The following is a 19,471-nucleotide window of genomic DNA, read 5'->3' on the forward strand; positions in this document are numbered from 1 at the left end:
GTGGAAAGGCTGCGTGGAAAGCGAAGGGTGGGGCCCGTGGAGTCAGTGGCCGCGGGTGGAGTGTGCTGAGGTGCGGCGTCGCTTTCCATGGGGCAAAGCGGAGTTCCGATGACGAGGTGGAGGAGAGGCAAAAACCTTTTTCTATCTTTTGATGAGCGCGTGTTCTTGAGTGATCGAGACTCATTACTGCTAATTTTGCTATGTTTATCCGTGATCATGGCGAAATAGTGGAGGTTTGTTTCGAGATCGCCTTGTCGAAAGAGAGATTGAGTAAGAGATCCATGGGTCAGAGCAGCTGAACGAACGTGAGCCCCTGTCGAAGCCTCGAAGCTTTGCTTGCCTGGAGCAACCAAAACGTAGGGTCAAACCTAGTTTGGTCAACGGCTGCACGGAGAACCACGAACTGGATTACCTGCCAACACTTCACTCTGCAGCGTTTTGACTTCACAAATTTTAAACAAACAGCGAGTTCCTACATACTGTAATAATCTCTCCAGCTCTTTTCTTTCTTTTGCACGTTAAAAAAATGGGTTATAATTCCGACCAATTTTCTTTTTTTTAGAAAAATAAACGATTTGAACATGATCTAGATGGCTGCATAATCCAAGATATGATTGGTTGTACAGGCAATTCCGTCAGCGTCGGGATGATAATGCAGTCGCTGCCGATGAATAATTGATAGGGATCTCGTAACTGCTAGCTCTATAATGTATGTATTGCCGGTTGGTAAACCAGCTGCCAGAGTATACATTCTGCTTCTTTTTTCTTTTTATTATGCCTGCTATCATCGCGTATTAGCTAGAGCTGTCGGTACCGGCAACTGCATCGAACAAGAACAATTGTAGGTATATGAAGCAAACAATCCATATGGATAAGAAAGAAAGTTAGGGTTCAGAAGTATCTTGGTTCAGTTGACCTGGTTCACACACAGTACAATGCATGCATGTGGTAGCAGCAGCTAGTGGTTCATAAGATTCATCATGTTGCTATATCTCCAAATGAAACATTTACATAGTTTCATCATATTCTTCTTCTTTTGATTTTGGATTATTGTTTATTTAGGTCCTATGTAAAGTACTAGAACAAGAAAGGTGAGAGGTACATGGGCAAGAACTCAAATGATATTATTTTAAAAAATAACTTGGAAAGGAAGCTAGAGGCATCTACTTTTTTCTCGAACTGGGAAAACAAAAACATGCGGCAGTAGACCCAAGGTCTCGAAGATCAAAAGGCGGGGTATTTAAAATGGTCTCGACCCTCGAATTGGTACTGTCGCATTCCATTTTAAGGAGCTCAGGGTACTTCCTGCCTTTGCTCAATTTGCAGGGAACTATTCAGAGAAAAAAAAATCCACCCACTACTACTGCTTTATTGCATTAGTAACTCGCTTAGAAAAAGCTAAACCTTTTGTTTCATCAATGTTGATGCCTCATAATGCTAGCTCTTTCTTTTTCTATCTATTCTTTCTATTCAAAAGTTAACTCTTTGATTTATCAATGTTGATGCCTGGTAATGCTCTTTCTTCTTTTTTTCTTCTCTTAATTAAAAAGGGCATTCTTATCAATGTAGTATTCTCTTTCGTAGCATCTCCTCCATTGATGTTGTTCAAGTTGTAGTATCTGAATACATTCTTTAACTTGGAATAATACAGGGAGCTTCAGAGTGGCTAGCATGCATAATTTCCTGTAAAAACTCGGTAAAACGCACCCATCATCCATCATGGTGACAGTGAGACTGAGACCCAAAGCTTTCTGATTAGTAATAACCCAGTTCAGATCTGCAAACTGTCACCAAGGTGCTTATTATGGTCCAGACAGATCATCACGGGGCACAGAGCGGCGATGCAACTGAAAACAGTTGGTGAGCATGTGCTTTCGCACAGTCGCCCCTGTCCTGGAGACTTGCAAAAGGAATTATTTTTGGCATTTTTTGGTTATACAAATCGCCTCTTAATTTCTTTAGTTTTCGTGCGCATGTGGCAGCTGAACAGGATGTCGGCGCCAACGTGGGCGGAGCAGATCGATGAGCCTCAGGTTCGCCATCCATCGCCATCTGCAGTCTGCCGGAGATGGATGGCATCATGACGAAGAATCGCATCGCAAGGAACAAGAGATGGCGATAATTAACCAGATGATACCAGCAGTAAACTTGCTCTTATGCGAAGATCTAAGTCAAACTACATGAAGTTTAACCATGCATACCTAGAAGATTATCAGCATCTGTCGTATTAAAAGAGTACATTATTTGGAAAAAAAAATATTTAATAATGGACCCAGTAATAGTAACTTAATACTATACATGGCATATTTTTTCATATAAGTTTAGCCAAATTGAAGATGTTTTGACTTAAAACAAAGTTAGAATTGGGTATATTTTGGGATGGAACCTGGAGGAAGTGTCCGTAAATTCTGCATCCTTAAGGAGTCAATCATGTTGGAACGAACCCGGTTTCATGTAAAATTCCTACACAATTTTGGAATCAATAATCTTCGACAAGAAACTGCAGGATTAGTCAGCAACAGTCCAGTAGTGTACGCAGGATATGCATGCATGGATCATTGCTAGGGCCGGCTACATCCCACATGCGTGTGCATGTGTAGGGGGCCTGCCGGGCTCCTGGCTTTCCGAGCACTATCTGTCGTGCTTGTGTGCCAAGGCCGCCGGGCCACGGCATGACAGGGTACGGAGGCCAATCTTTGCCTCTTGCGAATGATGCGATGCCAGCCATGGGCATGGCCCCGTGTGATTTGCCAGGGTTAGATGATGGGCAGCATGGCTGCATCGTCAGTTGAATCATGCTTGATGGCTGCGCGTGTCAGCATGTGCGTGTCCCGGCCTGGATCATCCTAGCTCTTCCACGCACTCCAGAACAAGATCCATCTCTCTGCATGCTCAGAAGTTCTGATAGTGCGCCCGACAGGACAAAGCCTTCCGGTGACGATGCTAATACTGCGATCGCTTCTGCAGCGCCGCATGAGAAGGACAGAAGGTTTCTGATGGCTCTCGATCGATTTGTGCAAGCTCTGAAGTCTGAACTGAACATGAGTCGCCACTGGTTGCCTGCTATTCAGCAGTTAGAGGTTAATTTTTGCTGTGCAGGTGAACTCTTTGGAAAGAACGATCGTACCTACACTACATGATTCTAGCAAGGGCGCCCGATTCTCATGCATTACGCTTTCGCGAATTGCTACACAAATCTTCATATATTTCCCATTTGTAAGATTGCAATGGGGCAGTTGCATTCCTTCCACCAGGAACTATCCTTTTCACCGCCTATCAACGTGCCTAGCCTGAATATTGATTTTCAAAACGTATGCGAATTATTTCAAGGGCAATTTGAATTACATGTAATTGCTACTCCTATATTATATATGGGCATCTTCTATTCTTCTCTCGTCAACACCCAAATTTCCCCTTTTTGTACTCCGCCCCGTTCATCGTTCTCGACGAGATCTAATTGTTCAAATTGTACTTTGTAGGCTACAGGCTAGGGCAAATTCTTTGTACACGTCTTCTCTGTTAATACAATCTTGTGAACTCCTGCTAGGCCAGAACTCATAGCTGGACATGGCCAAGGACGCCTGCCAAATCCATGGCTGCCTGCTCGACGCATCAACGCATAGCTATTGTCAGTCATGGGCTCCTGGCTGCCGACCTGCCGTTATAACACACAACGCATCAACAGACGATGCCATGAATCTTCTACTGTGATGGCAGGGCTCCGAGACAACACAACAGAACACGCAAAAAGATGTTTTGAGTCGCAACCGCCCAAAGGAAATTGAGTTGCAACCCTGTTCATGCCTCCTCTAGCTACTGCTCAATGCGTAGCTTCTGAGATACATCTAGATTGCAGAGGGGACGTATGTAGGAAGTAGGGCAGACAAATTCTCAAGCAGTACGCGGTTCACAAAAAGAAACAAACTGAAAAGCTGCATCCTGGAACACCGTAAAATGGTATTTTTCTCCAAAAATCCAAGATCTACAAATCCATGACTGACAGGTCTAAAAGCTTAGGTTCCAAAGGTACATAGAAGAGCATGCTCTGCTAATGATAAGGAAGCTTTGGTAGTTCATAGATGTTGTCTTGTGTCCCTTCAAACCTCCTGGACGCTCAAACCTGCATCAATGGACATTATGCCGTCAAAAAATGCAGAACTTCTGGTGGAATGCTGTATCGATCAATAGACGAATGCAAAAATTGGTAGACTAAATAGGCAACGCTTTGAACACTTGAAAGACCAAATTGTAATCGGAGAAAAGAACATTCAAAGAGTCCAGATCACAAATTAATAGGAGACTGACATAATCCTGTCCCTCAGATCTCATAGCTATTGCCCATCATCAATGAAATAAGAACAGAATAGTTTTAACCACAAGCCTACACGTCAAAAGGAGTAGAGACAATGAAGGCTTGAAGCTAAAACTAATCAAGCATTCATCTATGGTCCAATGATATTATCTTCAAGGGGACACCCCTAATTGAGCCCGATAAATTGTAACTACAACAACAAAAATATTGAACAAATTCACCATAAAACCGTAGAACAGCTGTCCCTCGGATCTCATAGCTATTATTGGCCATCATTGATGGTTTCCAAAAACTAGTTTTAGCCACAAGCCACACATTAATCTAGAAGACATGTCAATGGCTTGAAGCTAAAACCAATCTTCAACCATCTTTGGACCAAAACTTTATCTTCACCGGGACAGCTACTTGACCAAAATTACACAATTAAGAAAATGGCATCAATTCAAAGTAAAAAGAAGAAACCCTAACACAATTTAGGAGATGCTCATCATCAGCATGAATGATCAATTCCAGCAAATAAGCATTGAGTTTTCATATAAAATAACAGAAACAATACCATATGAATTAAAGCTGTGCTAACCTGGGGGAAGAGATTGCTTCAACTTGTTTGCCTTCTCAGCATCGAAGACGCAGAGGGTGTACAAGTACTTGGAGCAGCGCACCTTGAACTTGACAACATCCTTGCTCCTCTTGATCTTCACAGAACGGGCATCCTTCCTCCTCGCGGTGAGAAGGAAGTCCTTGATCTCATGGATCTGCTTCGGCTGCAGTCAGATTTGTTTCACAAACCATTAGACAAAGCATAGACATATGATGACAATGCACTACTAACTGGACAGCAAAAGACTTATTGCAACTAGCAACCAAGCAGACTCCCGCATACACGCTATGATTATTATGGTTGTTCATATACAGTTGTAATTTCAATGGTGGCTTACTTCCAATTCTGATATATACAATCGCTGAATACTGTCAAAAGCACAACATTCATTCCAACAGCCACAAGCCATCCTATTAACATCCAAAGCAGTTGATACAGCACACAAAAATGATGAAATAGAATGGCAACCACGGTGACATCAAAATACAGCAACTAAAGCTACAAGATTTCCATGTTGGCAGCAATGCAACCTATGGGTGGAGGTAAGAACAAATCGCGCTCATGGCAAGCCACAAGAAAACGGCATAGTGCTGGTAAACAAAACAAGAGCACAAGTGCCACTGCATATACCAATCGATCACAGGGAGGTCACGAAACATCATTAGCAGCGCATAACCGTAATCTGACCAATATATTGAACGATGATCCACCTTAAGGTCACAGCAAAGACATGGGTGTAAAACTTTCATCGCCTCTACGAACACAAGCAACTTGCTTCCCAGCAAATCATTACACAGCTACTGACTTGTAGAGAACATCAGGTGGGCCGAACTGACTTGCTACTGGCGGATCTAGGACCGAGGGGAAGGGAAGAGGGACGGAGCAGAGGGAGAGTTACCATCTTCTCGTGAGACCGGGGAGTCGCCGAGCTCTTCTTCTCGCGGCGGCGGCGGCTGGGATCCCACGGGAAGAAGGAAATGCAGAGACGGCGGCGGGCGGGAGGGGAGAAGATTATATAGCACCCGCTAGATAAAACCCTAGGAAGGAGCGGTTCCGGAAATGCCCTCGTCCTCGCTCGCTGCAGGTGGGCCCTGGAGGTCGGGAGGGCTCGCCCACGGTGGAAGAAGGCCGCATACGGATAGGCCAGTTGGGCCTTATGGGTCATGTGGGCTCGAAGTATTGCACGGAGTTCATTCATCTTTTTGCGCTGCAACGGGCAGTTTCGTTCAAACCAATTAAAAGTAGCCAATTCGATTTTTTATTCAAATTTTAGTAGATCAATTGGTCATTTGAGGGTAACAGTAGCACATCCAAGAACACAGAAGCGGAACGCATCTATAAGGCAACCATAACAAACAATTTCGCATCCAATTCTAGACAAAGATTGCAGCAAGAATCCAGGACAACGGAGATCATCGTTTCAATGGTTTTCAAACATAATTCGAGGGAATCAATGTCAGCTCAATGAAAATACACGTTTCCATATATTCCAAACTCAAAATATTATAGCAAGACTGCCAAGTTATTTATCCAAGTGTGATATGCCCTTTTGGTCCATAAACAGATGGTACACAGGTTGCGCAAAAACGGCGTGTGCTCAGTTGCATAAACAAGCGGTACAAGAGGATCCGCTGCAGCCGCAGTCAGTAGTCGTCGCCTCTGGAAATGACCTCTTTGCAGGTTGGCCGGAGTAAGATGGTGTGCTCGAACTGTGAGACATAGCTCCCTTTCACGTCGCACAATGGAGGGTATGGCTGCGAACAGAGCAGGAAACGGTGAATCGCCATGTTCACAACAAAGTTTGGAGGATGATGGGGTGGAGATGGAGCTTATCACATACCTGAACAATATTATTGTCACATAGATTTTTCAGAGCCATGAGGTACTTCGTCTCACCAAGGCGGTCCAAGTACCGGCGGCAGAAAGCAAGTGTTCCAAAGTTGTTATTGATGGTCCCAAGTAGCTGCTTAGCCTTTGCCATCCTCAAAGGCACATGTCCAACATCAAAGTTCTTCATGTAATGGCTGCATTCCAAGTCCTCCCTGACAATTCCCCTTCCTGCAAATGTCATGAATCTTAGGACATGTAAAAGTCTTCAAGGATTTAAAAATATGTCTCGGACAACAAATTTATGCTGTGAATCTAATCAGGGTCATTCCAGCTATATAAGTGAAGTGACTTTTACCTTTTTTGCCAAACTATTAATGATGACATATTATAGTACCTCCTATATTTTTATGAGTCAGTTGACAACAAAGAGTAACATACCAGTAGATCCAAAAGTTTCAATGGCATAAAACTCGCCCTCCTCCATTTTTGTCTGCTCTCCACCTTTCACAATCGGAACTGATTTTCCAGCATGGATCTGATATGGCGCAATGCTGTGTCCATTGAGGTTCCGAATACTTTTTACTGTCAACAAGCAAAAAGAGTAGTTTTGATTGTCATTTCCCTTTTCACATTACATTATTTTGCAGGACAAAATATATAAAGCTGTAGCACCTTGGAAAACTTTTCCATTGATTTCAACCTCATATGACTCCATTACTTCTTGGATTGCAGCACCAACATCACAAAGCCTTGCATCTATTCCAGCTTCCTGAAATGAACTAATCAAATCATTATTTAACTTCAATGAGTGCATGATACAAAAGAAAAAACAATCCAGACCACCACATAGACCATTAACAGTAGAAATTCAAATTAGGCCAAGACATAAAACAATATATGGGAGCAGGTAGAGCCACGCTATATTGTCCAATGGAAATCAGTCAATGAACATATGAATGTGTTGCACTTGAGCAAAGGAGCAGGTAGAGCCACGCACATATGAATGTGTTGCACTTGAAATCATGCATCCTTTTAAGAAAAACAAAAAAACATGCATTCCTATAACACCACCACCACCACCCTGCAGCGGTCTATTAACATATAAGCGCAGCCTAAAGAAAGAGTGCAGAGAAACATGTTGAAATTACCTTGATCCCAGTATTTGTGGCATCTCTTGTTGCTTGAAGCAATGGATCATACATTGGATTAAATGCAACAGTAAATGCACAATCAACAATGTGCCCTGGAACAAATAAGTTAGTTTTCCCAATCAGATGACATCAATTTATAATTGCAATAAGAAACCCACACAAGTAGGCACAACAAAAAACCATATAAGATAACAGGGCAAAAGTTAGCGGACCATCTATATGTGTTCCAAAATCCAGCTTCATCACATCATCATATTGTAACACAGTTTTGTCACCAGCATTTGGGGTCCAATGAGCTGCAACCCTAAGAATCGGGTTTTCTTCATCAATTTGTGAATGGAATGAAGACTTGGAAACAAGATAGATGTATACCATACTAATGGAAAGACAAACACAGAAGAAGAATAGCGTACCAATTCAAGGAGCATCCGGTTGGAAAGGCAATGCCAGCTTGGAGTCCATTTTCCTTGATAAGTTTCCGGACCATATTTTCCAATGTTTCACATAGATCAATCATTAACATTCCAGGCTTAATAATGCTTCTCATATATTTCCGCACCTAGAAAATCAGAAAATACGTTGCAGAATTGCAACCAACAACACATAAGATTCAAATTATGCTGCAAACATATTAGAGAGGGGTATAGTTTTAACCTGTCTATGAACTTCTGCTGCTCGGCGTACAGAGTTGTATATTGGTTTTTGCAGCCGTTCCAGCTCCCTCTTTTCCTCGCTAGTTGTTCTCCATAAATTACTGAGTAGAAATAGTGATAGAGCTTAGGCTGCGTAGGTTGTAGCGGTGCTGGAGAGGAGGCCGGGGCTCGAAGCTACGGCGGCGTGGAGGCGGCGCCGTGCTGTCGCACGGTGTAGATGGGATCGCGAGGGAGAGAGAATGGGATGAGGCAAGGGGTAACAATCTGTTACCTTGCTTAAGAATATCTCATAGGGTCTTGGCCATATATATGGCCCCTTACAAATCTGCTAACAAACCAAATCTTAGGCTAACAAATCCTTTCCTGAGCTAACAAACCGAGAATCCCGCTACTAATCAGCCACGTGCGCACTTATGGCGCCTCTGGTACATGGTGCCGACCATAACAAATAGAGTATAAATTTGTAAGCAGTTGTACATAATGGGGTGGGGGTGTGGGTCTTACTTGCCCCAAAATGCATTTCAGATGTGAGTGAAAGCCTTCATACGATTAAAAACCAACACATGCTGACATAGGATATTTAATTCAATAAAACTTCCACTAGCGGTGATAGACTTGCACTTACTCATCCTTATATTGCTGGATTTCACCCTCAGGAAATTCTCCTGAAGGGAAAAGCTCATCAACAGGTATTGATGGAGGAACTGTCTGCTGAAGAGGATCCTTCTTCTTTCTACAGTAGACATGAAATTTCCTTATGAATGGAAACAGAACAAACGTGAAAAAAGGTATTTCATTTAACAGCAGAACTCACTTGGATTTGTTTTTCTTCTTCTTCTTCTTCTTCTCAGCTTCTGAAGAATATCCATTTCAAAAACAACTGTTAGACTAACTGAGCCCGAAATGCTACATGGAACAAAAGAATCTTCAGCTTTATATGAGAAATTTGGGAAAGAGAACTTGCAAGGCAGAGTTTCCACCTGGTGCTCCATCTTGAGATGCACCATCAGCTTGTGCTTCATCATCATCCTCTGGTGGTGAGGACTGAGCTGCAGGAACTGCACCATTGCTGTTTGCAGCTTTTCCTTCTTTAATCATATTCTCCTGCAAAAAAAATGGCAATCTTTAATTATTGCTATAAAAGCAAAATATACAGCAAAACAAGGGTCAAGCAAGGGAAATGTCATATAAGGTTCGATAATCCATGTAAAAATAGTAGCTGTTATCACTTGCTGGAATACTTTCAAATAAAGTTCCAGAAAAGCTACCCATGTCCTCTAGTCAAAAGATTAATGACCATTATAAAGGACAATTCTGTCCTCTACTTAAAATGGTAAAACAAGATAAAGCATGATTCCAACATGGAACAACGAATAGGCAAATATTGCATTAAACATGATGCAACAACAATAGGCAGTTATCGTGGCTACATCAACCCTGCAAAAAAAGCCCCCTCCTTTCTCAAATAGATGCCAAAGCAAACCTGCTCTATGTTTGCGTAGAAGCAACACTAGTGATTCATTTCATGGGCCATGGAAAACTGCGGAGCTGCAGTTACTTACTTCGGTTTCCTCATTTTGTCCAACATGCAATGCCTCCATCTCCTTGGTAGCTGTATCAACCGCAGCCATATTGTATATTTCTAAAGTAGGTTCAAACCTGAATGAGAAGAATAAACAAAACCATAAGCACCAATATAGCTCAGGAAAAATTGCATGTTAAAATGTATCTCAATGGTAAGGCAAATGGATAGTTTATCATCAATTAACCAGTGCAACAGAAACTGGAGACATTCATGAAGAATAAATTCAATAAGATATCCTGTTTGTATTAACAGGACTGCTGAATCCAATCAGTAAGTAAATAGAAAGATTCCGAGTCAGGCTAAAAATGCTCATTAAAATGAGTCATGCACAAATTGTTCAATACAGCATTTAGCTATATGCATACTAGAGGGGAACAGGGAACTAACTGTGTCCTGTATGTTAGTGTCCACCCAATAATCAAATTGACCTCTCATAGCAGAATAAAAATCTTGGTTGAATTGCTTTCTTTCATTTGTTAGTCTACCTAGCAAGTTTTGACATTGCCTTGCAAACTGGATGTGAGACGAATAGTATATATTGCCTTAGAAACATGTCCTTTAAGCATCATACGACAAGAGAGCCGGATGCTTAATCAGAAGCTCGCTGCAACTATTATAGTAACCCATAACATAAGCACTCTGCAATCTACAGCCATCCAGTTTGTGTCGGCAAACCGTTAAAAGGAACATCATATCGTTCCATATGGAGAAATTCGTAGAACCCGCAAACTCACACGGAACAAATTGCTCGGGTAAGTGTCTCAGAAACTCAAAAGTCCGATTATTATCAGCTTAATTTAGAAACCTCCTGTCGTATCGCTGCGCAGGTACGACTAGCACGCGGGGCCACGAGCAGGGTCCAACAAAGCCATACCTTCCTCCCGTTTCAAGGCCGCGAGAACTGGCTGGCGTCGCCGAATCAGCAGACGCGAAGCGGCGGACGACGGCGATGAGGGCGGGACAGGGAGGCTCCGCCGCGTTTCGTGAGAGGCGGAGGCGGCGGCGGCTCCGGCTCGACGCCTTGTCGGCTAGGTTGGATTTGGACCGGGACTTGCGAGAAGAGAAGGCTTCTTCATACGTTTCGCACAGTCTGCGACCGGAACGGAACGGCGCTACGGCGGCGCGTGGGACCCACCTGCCATAATCTGGCCCGACTCACATCAAAGCCCAGGCACAGCCCAAATCCCTCTGCGCTAGCCGGACCAGGCCAGATGTGTCTCGAAGGGCCCATATTCACCGGCCCAGCCCAGCAAGTGGCCTTAACACCCATGCCGCAGCAGCAAAAATTCTCGCGAGTCCCAAACCCTCGCCTGCACCCCCCCCCCCCCGGCAGCCGCCTTCCCCCTCCTCTGACCTCGCCGCCGCCGGCCGAGCCCACCCGAGCGGAGAGAAGGATGGGTAGCGGCGGGGATGAGGCCTCGCGAACAGTCCCGCCGCTGGCGCTGGGGGGCACCCGGGAGGAGCTGCCGTTCGTGAAGGAGACGGTGCTGAAGAAGCGCAAGGAGAACGCGGACTGGGCGATCCGGAACCGGGAGCGCAAGGCGGAGAAGCGCCTGCGCATCCGCGAGGAGAACAAGGTCATCGTCAAGCGGCCGGAGGAGTTCGTCACGGCGTTCCGGAACAAGGAGCGCGACTTCCTGCGGATGAGGACCCGCCTCAAGGTCCGCAAGCAGCCGCCCGCCGAGTTGCTCAGCTCGAAGCTCATCTTTGCGATCCGCATCCCGGGGTAGGTAGTTGCTAGCGGGAGAAGCTTTCTTTTCACCCCTTTTTTTCAATTTTTCCTTATTTGTCTGGTTTGCAATGGTGGTTGACAACTAGTGGTGTTTGTTCGATGTAGCTCTGTGGACTTGCATCCGCACATCAGAAAGATCTTGAGGAAGCTACGGATGACGAAGGTCCTCACCGGCGTGTTTCTGAAGGCCACCGAGTTGACGCTCAAGAGGCTTCTCGTGGTTGAACCGTTCGTCACCTACGGGTAACTGAATGAAAGCAACCTTTTTCAAGGCAGTGTTCCATTGTTCTTGTTTCGTGGTATTGCGATATTAAACACTTTGGTTGCTGCTGTGTGATTTTAGGTTCCCGAACTTGAAGAATGTGAAAGAGCTTATTTACAAGAAGGGCCGTGGGTTCTTGGACAAGGAACCTTTCCCTCTTACCAGCAACGATCTAATTGAGAAGGTACTCTTTAGCAACATCCTTAAAGACTATATGGAGTACAACAAACTATCTACAGCGGGCATCAACATGGAACTTGAGTCTCCTGGTTCTTATTGCATTTGCAAATTGAAATGGCAACACTTAGATTTAGATTATCAGCTTCATGTTTATATTCACCATTGTGGCAATATTATTTTTGTGGATCCCCAGTAATTATGAAAACAAATGTTCATGCTCAACGTCAAACCTTTTGAATACATGATAGGTTTTAGTCTTTTCTTCAGAAGTTATAAACATAGAGATGGTTATTGTTTTTTTTCCAGAGATATTGGACTTATTTTTGAGTTGCAACTTATACATTGAAATTTACTTTTGGTACCAAACAGGCTCTTGGATCTCACGGCATCATATGCTTGGAAGACCTTGTGCATGAAATTGCCACTGTTGGGCCACACTTCCGGGACGCGTCAAAGTTCCTCATGCCCTTCAAGCTCAAGTGTCCAGAGAGGAGGCTGCAGATGAAGAAGAAGCCCTACAAGGATGGTGGTGACTCAGGCGACCGAGGCGACAAAATCAACGAACTAATTGAGAAGTTGAACTAAAACGGAGCTTGTTTCAAGTTGTCGTTTGCGAATGAGTGATGGATTTGTTATCTTATCAGTTTTGTACTAGCATAGCTGGATGTACCGTTAACTTTGCAACGTTATCTGAATTCGTGCCATCAGATCGTGAAATAGCAGAAGCTGCTTTCATCGTCCCCTGTCTTCTGCTTGATATGTGCCTTGATGTGTCAGTATATCGCACTGAAAAAAGGTTCATTATCATATTTGCTACTTCTTTCGTTTTAAAATGTAGATCGTTTTAATAAATCTAGACATATAATTTTGTTTTGGCAAAACTAGATATATAATTTTTTATGAAAAACTATATATCTAGAATTGTCAAAATATTATACAATTTGGAATGGAATGGAGGAAGCGTATATCTAGAATTGTTAAAACGACGTACAATTTGGAATGGAACGGAGGGAGCATGTTGTAGTGAGCTAGTGTTAGTTGCATTGAGCGTGTCCTGATCCCTCTGCTCTAGGTGATACTGCCCTATCTGCATATCATCGCACTACCATACATGTTACATTGCATCCGGCTTGTCAAAATTCCTGTGCATGGATCCATTGTTGGTTGGTTCCTGTGCATGGATCCAGGTTGGTGGTTGATGCGCGAACGGGGAAGATGGCCGGCGACGCTGGGTGCCGTTCAGTGTTCAACACAGCATCTACCTGCGTGGCTGGTGTCTTTGCCTAACCCAGCTCCCCACTTCCAAACGAACCCTCACATTGGCTGTACTCGAGTCGAGCCCACCCTCCGCTTTGTCCCCCCAGGTCCGGGCGCCGCCGGGGCGGAGAGAATGGCCTCCGCGGCGTCGGCGCCGGTGTTCGAGAGGGTGGCCGGGATCCGAGCCATCGCCGAGTCCAGCCGCTTTAAGGCAAGCTCTTTCCCCACTTCCCAGGAACAGGTTACCGGCTTTATTCGCAAAATTTTGCCCTTTGTGGGACGCCGATTCCGATCGCCAGATCACGAATTCGGTATAGAAATCGCCTTATCATTGTAGGAATTAGAACCTGTGACTTGCGATTCGCTACTGCCGCATACTCATTTGCTTACAGCTAAATCGGTCTCGTAGGCCTGGTTCTTGGACCAGTTCGGCGTCCTTCACGACGGCAAGAAGCCGTACCCCGGCGCCATTTTGGCATGTATGTTGGCACAGGCATTTTCAGCTTGTATTGTCGTGTTTGTCTCCTTTGTGCTCAGGTTCTGCTACTTACGTGAACTATTAGCTGGTGGTTGCAGTGGAGAAGCTCGCGGTGAATGGGGCGAAGATGGTGATAATCAGCAATTCCTCTAGGCGGTCGTCTGTGACAATGGATAAGCTGAAGAGCCTGGGTTTCGATACATCTTGTTTCCTTGCGACCATCACCAGTGGGGAGCTCACACATCAACACCTTCTCAAGTAAGCCTCCTGTGGACTCTATCTTCAGATACCATTGTTCCCCACTGTCTCCTCTATGAATGTAAAATCCGACACATGACATTAGCATGATATGCTTAGAGTTTTTTTTTTGAAAGGGATATGCTTAGAGTTACTTTATCATTTACTGGTCTTTTTATGGTTTTTTTTATTTGGACTGCACAGAGCAAGCAATGCTTATGATTGCGTACTACCAAGTAGAGGAGTTTCTTTTCTTCTACTTAGTTGGAAACTAGATCTTGAAACAATATGTTTTCATTCAATGACATGAATATAGGAGGAATGATCCATGGTTTGCTGCCCTTGGAAGAAAGTGTATCCATATCACCTGGGGCAATCGTGGCGCAATTTCTCTAGAGGTGTGTTGTCCTACCACTTCTCCTTCAGAATTGGAATGGTCGATCTAATAAATATTTCCTTTTTCCCTTACTAGGGTCTTGGTTTGCAAGTTGTGAACAATGTTGATGATGCAGAGTTTATATTAGCCCATGGTACTGAAGCCCTTGGTTCACCTTCCGGTGACCCTCTTCCCAAAAGTCTTGAGGAGCTTGAGCAGGTTCTAATGCTTGGCCTAGAAAGGCGACTTCCAATGGTGGTAGCTAATCCAGATTATGTCACTGTCGAAGCTCGAGATCTACGTGTCATGCCTGGTATGATCATGACATAAAGTATTAGGTTGTTTAACTTAAAATGGATCTGTATGGCTGCGCTACCAATTTAGATATTGTTTATTTCTGGAGTATTATATAAAGCTTTTGCTCACTATGTAAGCCTATGTTGCCTTTCACTCGTAAATTTCTGGTTATTCACACAAATGGTAAACTCTGTCTTTTAGGCACTCTGGCAGCTAAATATGAGAATCTTGGTGGTGAAGTGAAATGGATGGGGAAGCCTGATGAGGTATTCAACTAATCATTGCATGTCTACTTTATGTAGAAGATTAAGAACAATTCAACTACTTGAGAAAAAAGAAAACGAAAAATTAACTAGTATATCAGAATGCGGCAGTGGAGCTTAAGCCTGGCCAAAGGAAACCACAACCTCTCCTCATTCTTCAAATGTCTTAAGAAATCACTTGATTTAAGTTAACAAATTTGTTAAACATAACATGATAGCTTGGCCCCCTCTTACATCTGTCATCAAGCTCAGCCACTGTCAGCATGATACATAGTTGTAATGGCACTCAAAAGTATATGATGAACCACAAGCTAGTGCACTTATGATTGTGGCCTCATATAGTTTTTTCCCTGTTAAATTTTAGTTTTGTGTGGTAGGTGGGAAGAAACTTTTGTTACCTATTAATGTGTTATGATTTTGTCAGGTGATCTATAACTCAGCAATGTCCCTAGCTGGAGTTGATGCTCATGAATGTGTCATGGTGGGTGATTCACTGCACCACGACATCAAAGGGGCAAATGCATCAGGAATCGCATCTGCGTTCATTACTGGAGGGATTCATGCAGCTGAACTTGGGCTCAGTGAATCTGGAGAAACTACTGGGGAGGATGCCGTCAATACACTCTGTAGCAAGCATGGATCATATCCCTCATATGTTTTGCCTTCATTTACATGGTAGAAACGCGGTCCAGTTATTTCTTTTGGGGTGCACCCTTAACACCGGAAAGTGATTTTAGGCAAATACTGTTCTGGAAGAGTCGCAGGAGGATGAAAGCCCTTGGAGGCATTACTTTCTGTACTTAATAATTGCCATGATTGTTCGATAATCGTTGATTTTGATCAATAGAAGCTGGACGCACTTATGCTATGAAGTTAAGAGCTTGAGAAAGGAGATTTAATTGTTTCTCGTCAAACTTTCAAGAAAGAATAATCCAAATGAAACATTGCTTATTTCAGTTCAGCACGACAACTAGCATGTGATCACTGAATAAATTTCAGGACAATGGAACCAGGATGGAAATTTTCCTATACTTTCCTTTGTAGTCTCTTTTCTCTCGAACATGCAGCTTTTCGTATTCCAGTCTCTCAAGATTCAAGAATGTGACCTAGCAACTCTACAGCTTAAACAAGTGCCAATGCTAATTAAAATTGTCTCATTTGAACTGAAAATGGGTTAATGGCTTAAATTAAAAAAGACCAAACTGAATGCCAAAACAAGTTTAAGATTACTAAAAATCACTGTTTGTCCTTCATCAGGTGATTTCTTGTTTGCATTGTGATGATCACGGTATCTGCTTCTGTTTCAGAAAACGATGAAAAATGTTAATGATAAACCAAAAATGTTGTTATGAAAGAGGCGATTAAATAATGAGCTTTTTGAGATTTGTGCTAACTATAATTACTGTAAATGAGATTTGTCCACTTCAAACATGGACCCATGGTATTGTAAGTTCATTATGTAAAAACACTCCAGCATATCTATATAATTATGTCATTTTACTTTGATAATATATCTATTATAAAGAAGAGTGGGGGTAGGGTTTAGGGCTATTGCACAATGATCACGCATCGCTAATATATAGTGACAACAAGTGATGTGTTTTTTTCCCTTTCCTTTTACGTTTGTTCAGTACCATTTGACAAGCACCGTCTCGCATCGTTATCCTCAATCCACCACCTATGTTCGTAGCTTGCGGCCATTTCTGAGGTTATCTCCTTCTCTAACTCCAGTACCACCTACGCTCGTCAACATTTAAATTCTAATGGTTAACCCAATACGATCTTGTCGTCCAGCAATCACTAGCGCCCACGACCGATTTTGGGTTGGAATGGATATCACTAGCTCCAAGCCCTCAAGCAGCGGAGCCAGCCCCCATGCACACGCGAGCTCTTGCTCCGACGGCAGGCAGCGGCGTTATAGCCTCGGTGAGCTCCGACCCCGACGGCAAAGGAACAGCTCCAACAGCAGCGACGAGCAGCAGAGGACGCCTTCAAGCATGTCGTCGGATGCACACCTCATTTCCAGGCCGTAACCCACCCCTCCCCATGGGACAAAACGGCCGGGAAAAGAGCCCCTCGTTTCCCCCATCCCTATCCGGCTGGAGCCCTATCTCCTTTATCATCCCCACTTCCCTCGTGCTATGAAACAATGCAACAGCTTCATTTGACATGCCATTTTGCCGCATACCTGCATCATCTGATAGGGCATTTGTAAATTATCAAGCTAAAAAAGTGATTATTGATTTATATTTGCTAGCAATAAGAACATAAGCATGTTTTCATAGACTTGCCCGGTGATCAAGGCATTCCACGTCACAACATCCTTGTCAATGGTGCCATCAAACACGCGCCTAGCCTCTGCCATCTCTCCACACTTCTCATACATCCCCACAAGCGCCGAGCCAATGAGCGAGTCCACCTCCATCCCTGCAGACCTCACCCACTCCTCCACCCACCTCCCTAGAACCATGTTGCCGGCATCCCTGCACGCCGTGAGCACAACTGCCACTGTCACCCCGTTGGGCGCCACCGTACCCTCTGCAACCATCGACCGGAACATCGCTTCCACCTCAGCCACCATCACTACCCGCTCGTATGCCTTGATCATAGAGTTTCACGAGACGACGTAGTGGTGGGGAATTCCGTCGAACACCCTGCGCGCAGCAAGATGATCACCGAGGTAGGAGTACATGGTGATCAGGGAGTGGACGGTGTGGTCATGGTCCCTGAGCCCAAGCTTCTCAATAAGCGCGTGGGCGGAGCGAGCGAGCGAGCGCTCGGGATGGGATGCGCGCCGCAGCGAGGAGCAAGAAGGGGAGCATGTAGGTGTCGAGGCGGAGCCCGAAGCGGAGCATGCGGAGGAGCAGGCGAAGGGTGGTGCCCGGGCGCGAGGTGGCAAAGAAGCGGAACGTGACATTGTATGAGAAGGCGGTGGGGGGCGGGTGGGAAGAGAGGAGGAGGGCATAGTCGGAGGCGGCATTGGTAACGGCGACCGTGGCGGAGGAGAGAGAGAGGAGCTTGGAGAGGAAGTGGTAGTAGGGAAAGGGGCGGTTGGAGTGGGAGAGGAAATGGTCGTGGAGCTGCTTGACGGTGGCGAGGGAGCGGCACCGCGGTAGGAGCGTGGAAGCGGCGACGGCGGAGGTGGAGCTGGCGAGCATTGTTTTTTTTTAACGAATACATGTACGAAATCTGCATAATGTATCTCTAGTTGTAATAAAAAACATTTAAGCCAATTTTTTTGGCGAAGCCCTCCGCATCCTATCGCTATAGGCCCAGCCGCTTACGTCTCACGTTGTTACATCGTGCCCGTTGCTTGCGATCACCTCTCCTTCCTAATAGCAGCCTTCCCGCGTGGGCAAAGATCGGTGAGCAGTGCCTTAACATTGGTGAGTGAACAGGAGTGTCTTCTTTCTTCGCGCAGCTGATTCGCCCCCGCTGATGGAACCACTACCACGGCTGGCATCTACAGCTCCGCCTTGCTGGCCGCCCACCTCCTACCGCCTCATCCTTTGCTCACCGCCGCTAATATTGCTGGTCGCTCGCCCCCGCCGCCGACCCCGGCCACTGGTTATCGTCCGCCACCCGGCCGGCGGCGGGGTTGCCGTCTGGCTTCGCCGCCCCCAACTCGCCACCACCACCGAGCATACCGCCACCGACGACCATCTCTCTAATCCCGCTGTCGATTGGAGCCCCAGACCCCGGAAACCTAAATCCATAATCCTAATCCCTTCTGCCCCGCCGCCGCCAGCATCGACCACTGCCCATGTGCGCAGTGGCGCCTCGCCGTCCATACCGACCACCACCTCCACCCCCACCCTTCCGCAACCCGGCGGCTATTCTCCGCCGGGTTGGCGCCTGGCGGCTGTTCTCCCTACAGCGCCTAGAGAGGAAATGTATAGTAATATGCGAACGTCAAGTCACCTTCTTTGAGATTTAGAAAGTAAATCAACAGTAGGAACATAAGGTGGGCACCGGAAGTCAGCGAGGACGCGGCTCGCCTCGCCCACCGCTCGACGCAGTCAATCTTGCCCTTCGTGCTGGCCTTCCTCTCGGCACCGGCTCGTAGGATCTCCAGGTCCGGGTCCACCAAACGGCGCTCCAGTGTGTGGCTATGGTGTTCGAGGCGGACGGGTGCTTGGTGGCAGCGTGACGGGAATGGGATCAGAGACCAACCATGGACTCTGGCAACAGCGCTAGCTTTTTAAGTTTATGTTAACCTACCAAAGATTTTATGTAGAGTACAACAATCTAAGGAGG

At 45.2% G+C, this 19,471-nt stretch overlaps 5 protein-coding genes across 5 annotated transcripts; 2 read left to right on the forward strand and 3 right to left on the reverse strand.

Moving 5' to 3' along the window:
- Positions 1-3,868: 3,868 nt before the first annotated feature.
- LOC112896289 (60S ribosomal protein L38) lies at positions 3,869-5,982 on the reverse strand. The gene is made up of 3 exons (XM_025964221.1): positions 5,812-5,982; positions 4,893-5,076; positions 3,869-4,120 (listed from the first exon to the last, which is right to left on the reverse strand). Exons 1-3 carry the CDS (start codon positions 5,812-5,814, stop codon positions 4,098-4,100), a joined length of 210 nt encoding a protein of 69 aa, XP_025820006.1. The 5' UTR covers positions 5,815-5,982; the 3' UTR covers positions 3,869-4,097.
- Positions 5,983-6,331: 349 nt separating this feature from the next.
- Positions 6,332-11,198, reverse strand: LOC112897708 (methionine aminopeptidase 2B-like). The gene is made up of 13 exons (XM_025966098.1): positions 11,007-11,198; positions 10,110-10,206; positions 9,528-9,651; positions 9,362-9,401; positions 9,173-9,280; positions 8,549-8,648; positions 8,308-8,453; positions 8,107-8,198; positions 7,892-7,986; positions 7,416-7,512; positions 7,182-7,325; positions 6,754-6,971; positions 6,332-6,667 (listed from the first exon to the last, which is right to left on the reverse strand). Exons 2-13 carry the CDS (start codon positions 10,176-10,178, stop codon positions 6,557-6,559), a joined length of 1,344 nt encoding a protein of 447 aa, XP_025821883.1. The 5' UTR covers positions 10,179-10,206; positions 11,007-11,198; the 3' UTR covers positions 6,332-6,556.
- Positions 11,199-11,441: 243 nt separating this feature from the next.
- Positions 11,442-13,047, forward strand: LOC112897325 (60S ribosomal protein L7-2-like). The gene is made up of 4 exons (XM_025965602.1): positions 11,442-11,858; positions 11,970-12,107; positions 12,208-12,310; positions 12,676-13,047. The coding sequence occupies exons 1-4, from the start codon at positions 11,527-11,529 to the stop codon at positions 12,889-12,891; spliced, it is 789 nt and encodes a 262-aa protein (XP_025821387.1). The 5' UTR covers positions 11,442-11,526; the 3' UTR covers positions 12,892-13,047.
- Positions 13,048-13,568: 521 nt separating this feature from the next.
- Positions 13,569-16,113, forward strand: LOC112897324. The gene is made up of 7 exons (XM_025965600.1): positions 13,569-13,774; positions 13,973-14,042; positions 14,140-14,299; positions 14,595-14,676; positions 14,751-14,967; positions 15,153-15,217; positions 15,639-16,113. Exons 1-7 carry the CDS (start codon positions 13,697-13,699, stop codon positions 15,891-15,893), a joined length of 927 nt encoding a protein of 308 aa, XP_025821385.1. The 5' UTR covers positions 13,569-13,696; the 3' UTR covers positions 15,894-16,113.
- Positions 16,114-16,720: 607 nt separating this feature from the next.
- Positions 16,721-18,144, reverse strand: LOC112897326 (putative pentatricopeptide repeat-containing protein At5g59200, chloroplastic). The gene is made up of 2 exons (XM_025965603.1): positions 17,506-18,144; positions 16,721-17,402 (listed from the first exon to the last, which is right to left on the reverse strand). Exons 1-2 carry the CDS (start codon positions 17,820-17,822, stop codon positions 17,375-17,377), a joined length of 345 nt encoding a protein of 114 aa, XP_025821388.1. The 5' UTR covers positions 17,823-18,144; the 3' UTR covers positions 16,721-17,374.
- Between the last annotated feature and the right edge of the window lie 1,327 nt (positions 18,145-19,471).

The sequence above is a fragment of the Panicum hallii genome, chromosome 6, assembly GCF_002211085.1.
Source record: "Panicum hallii strain FIL2 chromosome 6, PHallii_v3.1, whole genome shotgun sequence".
Taxonomy (NCBI): domain Eukaryota; kingdom Viridiplantae; phylum Streptophyta; class Magnoliopsida; order Poales; family Poaceae; genus Panicum; species Panicum hallii.

Bases quoted from the DNA above. Each gene is read 5' to 3' on its own strand.
- LOC112896289 (XM_025964221.1), bottom strand. The intron at 4,121-4,892 runs GTTAGCACAGCT...CCATTGATGCAG, and splicing joins GAAGCAATCTCTTCCCCCAG to GTTTGAGCGTCCAGGAGGTT.
- LOC112897708 (XM_025966098.1), bottom strand. From the start codon at position 10,178: ATGGCTGCGGTTGATACAGCTACCAAGGAGATGGAGGCATTGCATGTT. The intron at 7,326-7,415 runs GTGCTACAGCTT...GCTTGTTGACAG, and splicing joins CAATGGAAAAGTTTTCCAAG to TAAAAAGTATTCGGAACCTC. The intron at 6,972-7,181 runs GTATGTTACTCT...TGACATTTGCAG, and splicing joins TGAAACTTTTGGATCTACTG to GAAGGGGAATTGTCAGGGAG.
- LOC112897325 (XM_025965602.1), top strand. From the start codon at position 11,527: ATGGGTAGCGGCGGGGATGAGGCCTCGCGAACAGTCCCGCCGCTGGCG. The intron at 12,108-12,207 runs GTAACTGAATGA...GTGTGATTTTAG, and splicing joins GAACCGTTCGTCACCTACGG to GTTCCCGAACTTGAAGAATG. The intron at 12,311-12,675 runs GTACTCTTTAGC...GGTACCAAACAG, and splicing joins GCAACGATCTAATTGAGAAG to GCTCTTGGATCTCACGGCAT.
- LOC112897324 (XM_025965600.1), top strand. From the start codon at position 13,697: ATGGCCTCCGCGGCGTCGGCGCCGGTGTTCGAGAGGGTGGCCGGGATC. The intron at 13,775-13,972 runs GCAAGCTCTTTC...TCGGTCTCGTAG, and splicing joins CCGAGTCCAGCCGCTTTAAG to GCCTGGTTCTTGGACCAGTT. The intron at 14,968-15,152 runs GTATGATCATGA...TCTGTCTTTTAG, and splicing joins AGATCTACGTGTCATGCCTG to GCACTCTGGCAGCTAAATAT.
- LOC112897326 (XM_025965603.1), bottom strand. From the start codon at position 17,822: ATGATCAAGGCATACGAGCGGGTAGTGATGGTGGCTGAGGTGGAAGCG. The intron at 17,403-17,505 runs GCAAGTCTATGA...CAGATGATGCAG, and splicing joins TGGAATGCCTTGATCACCGG to GTATGCGGCAAAATGGCATG.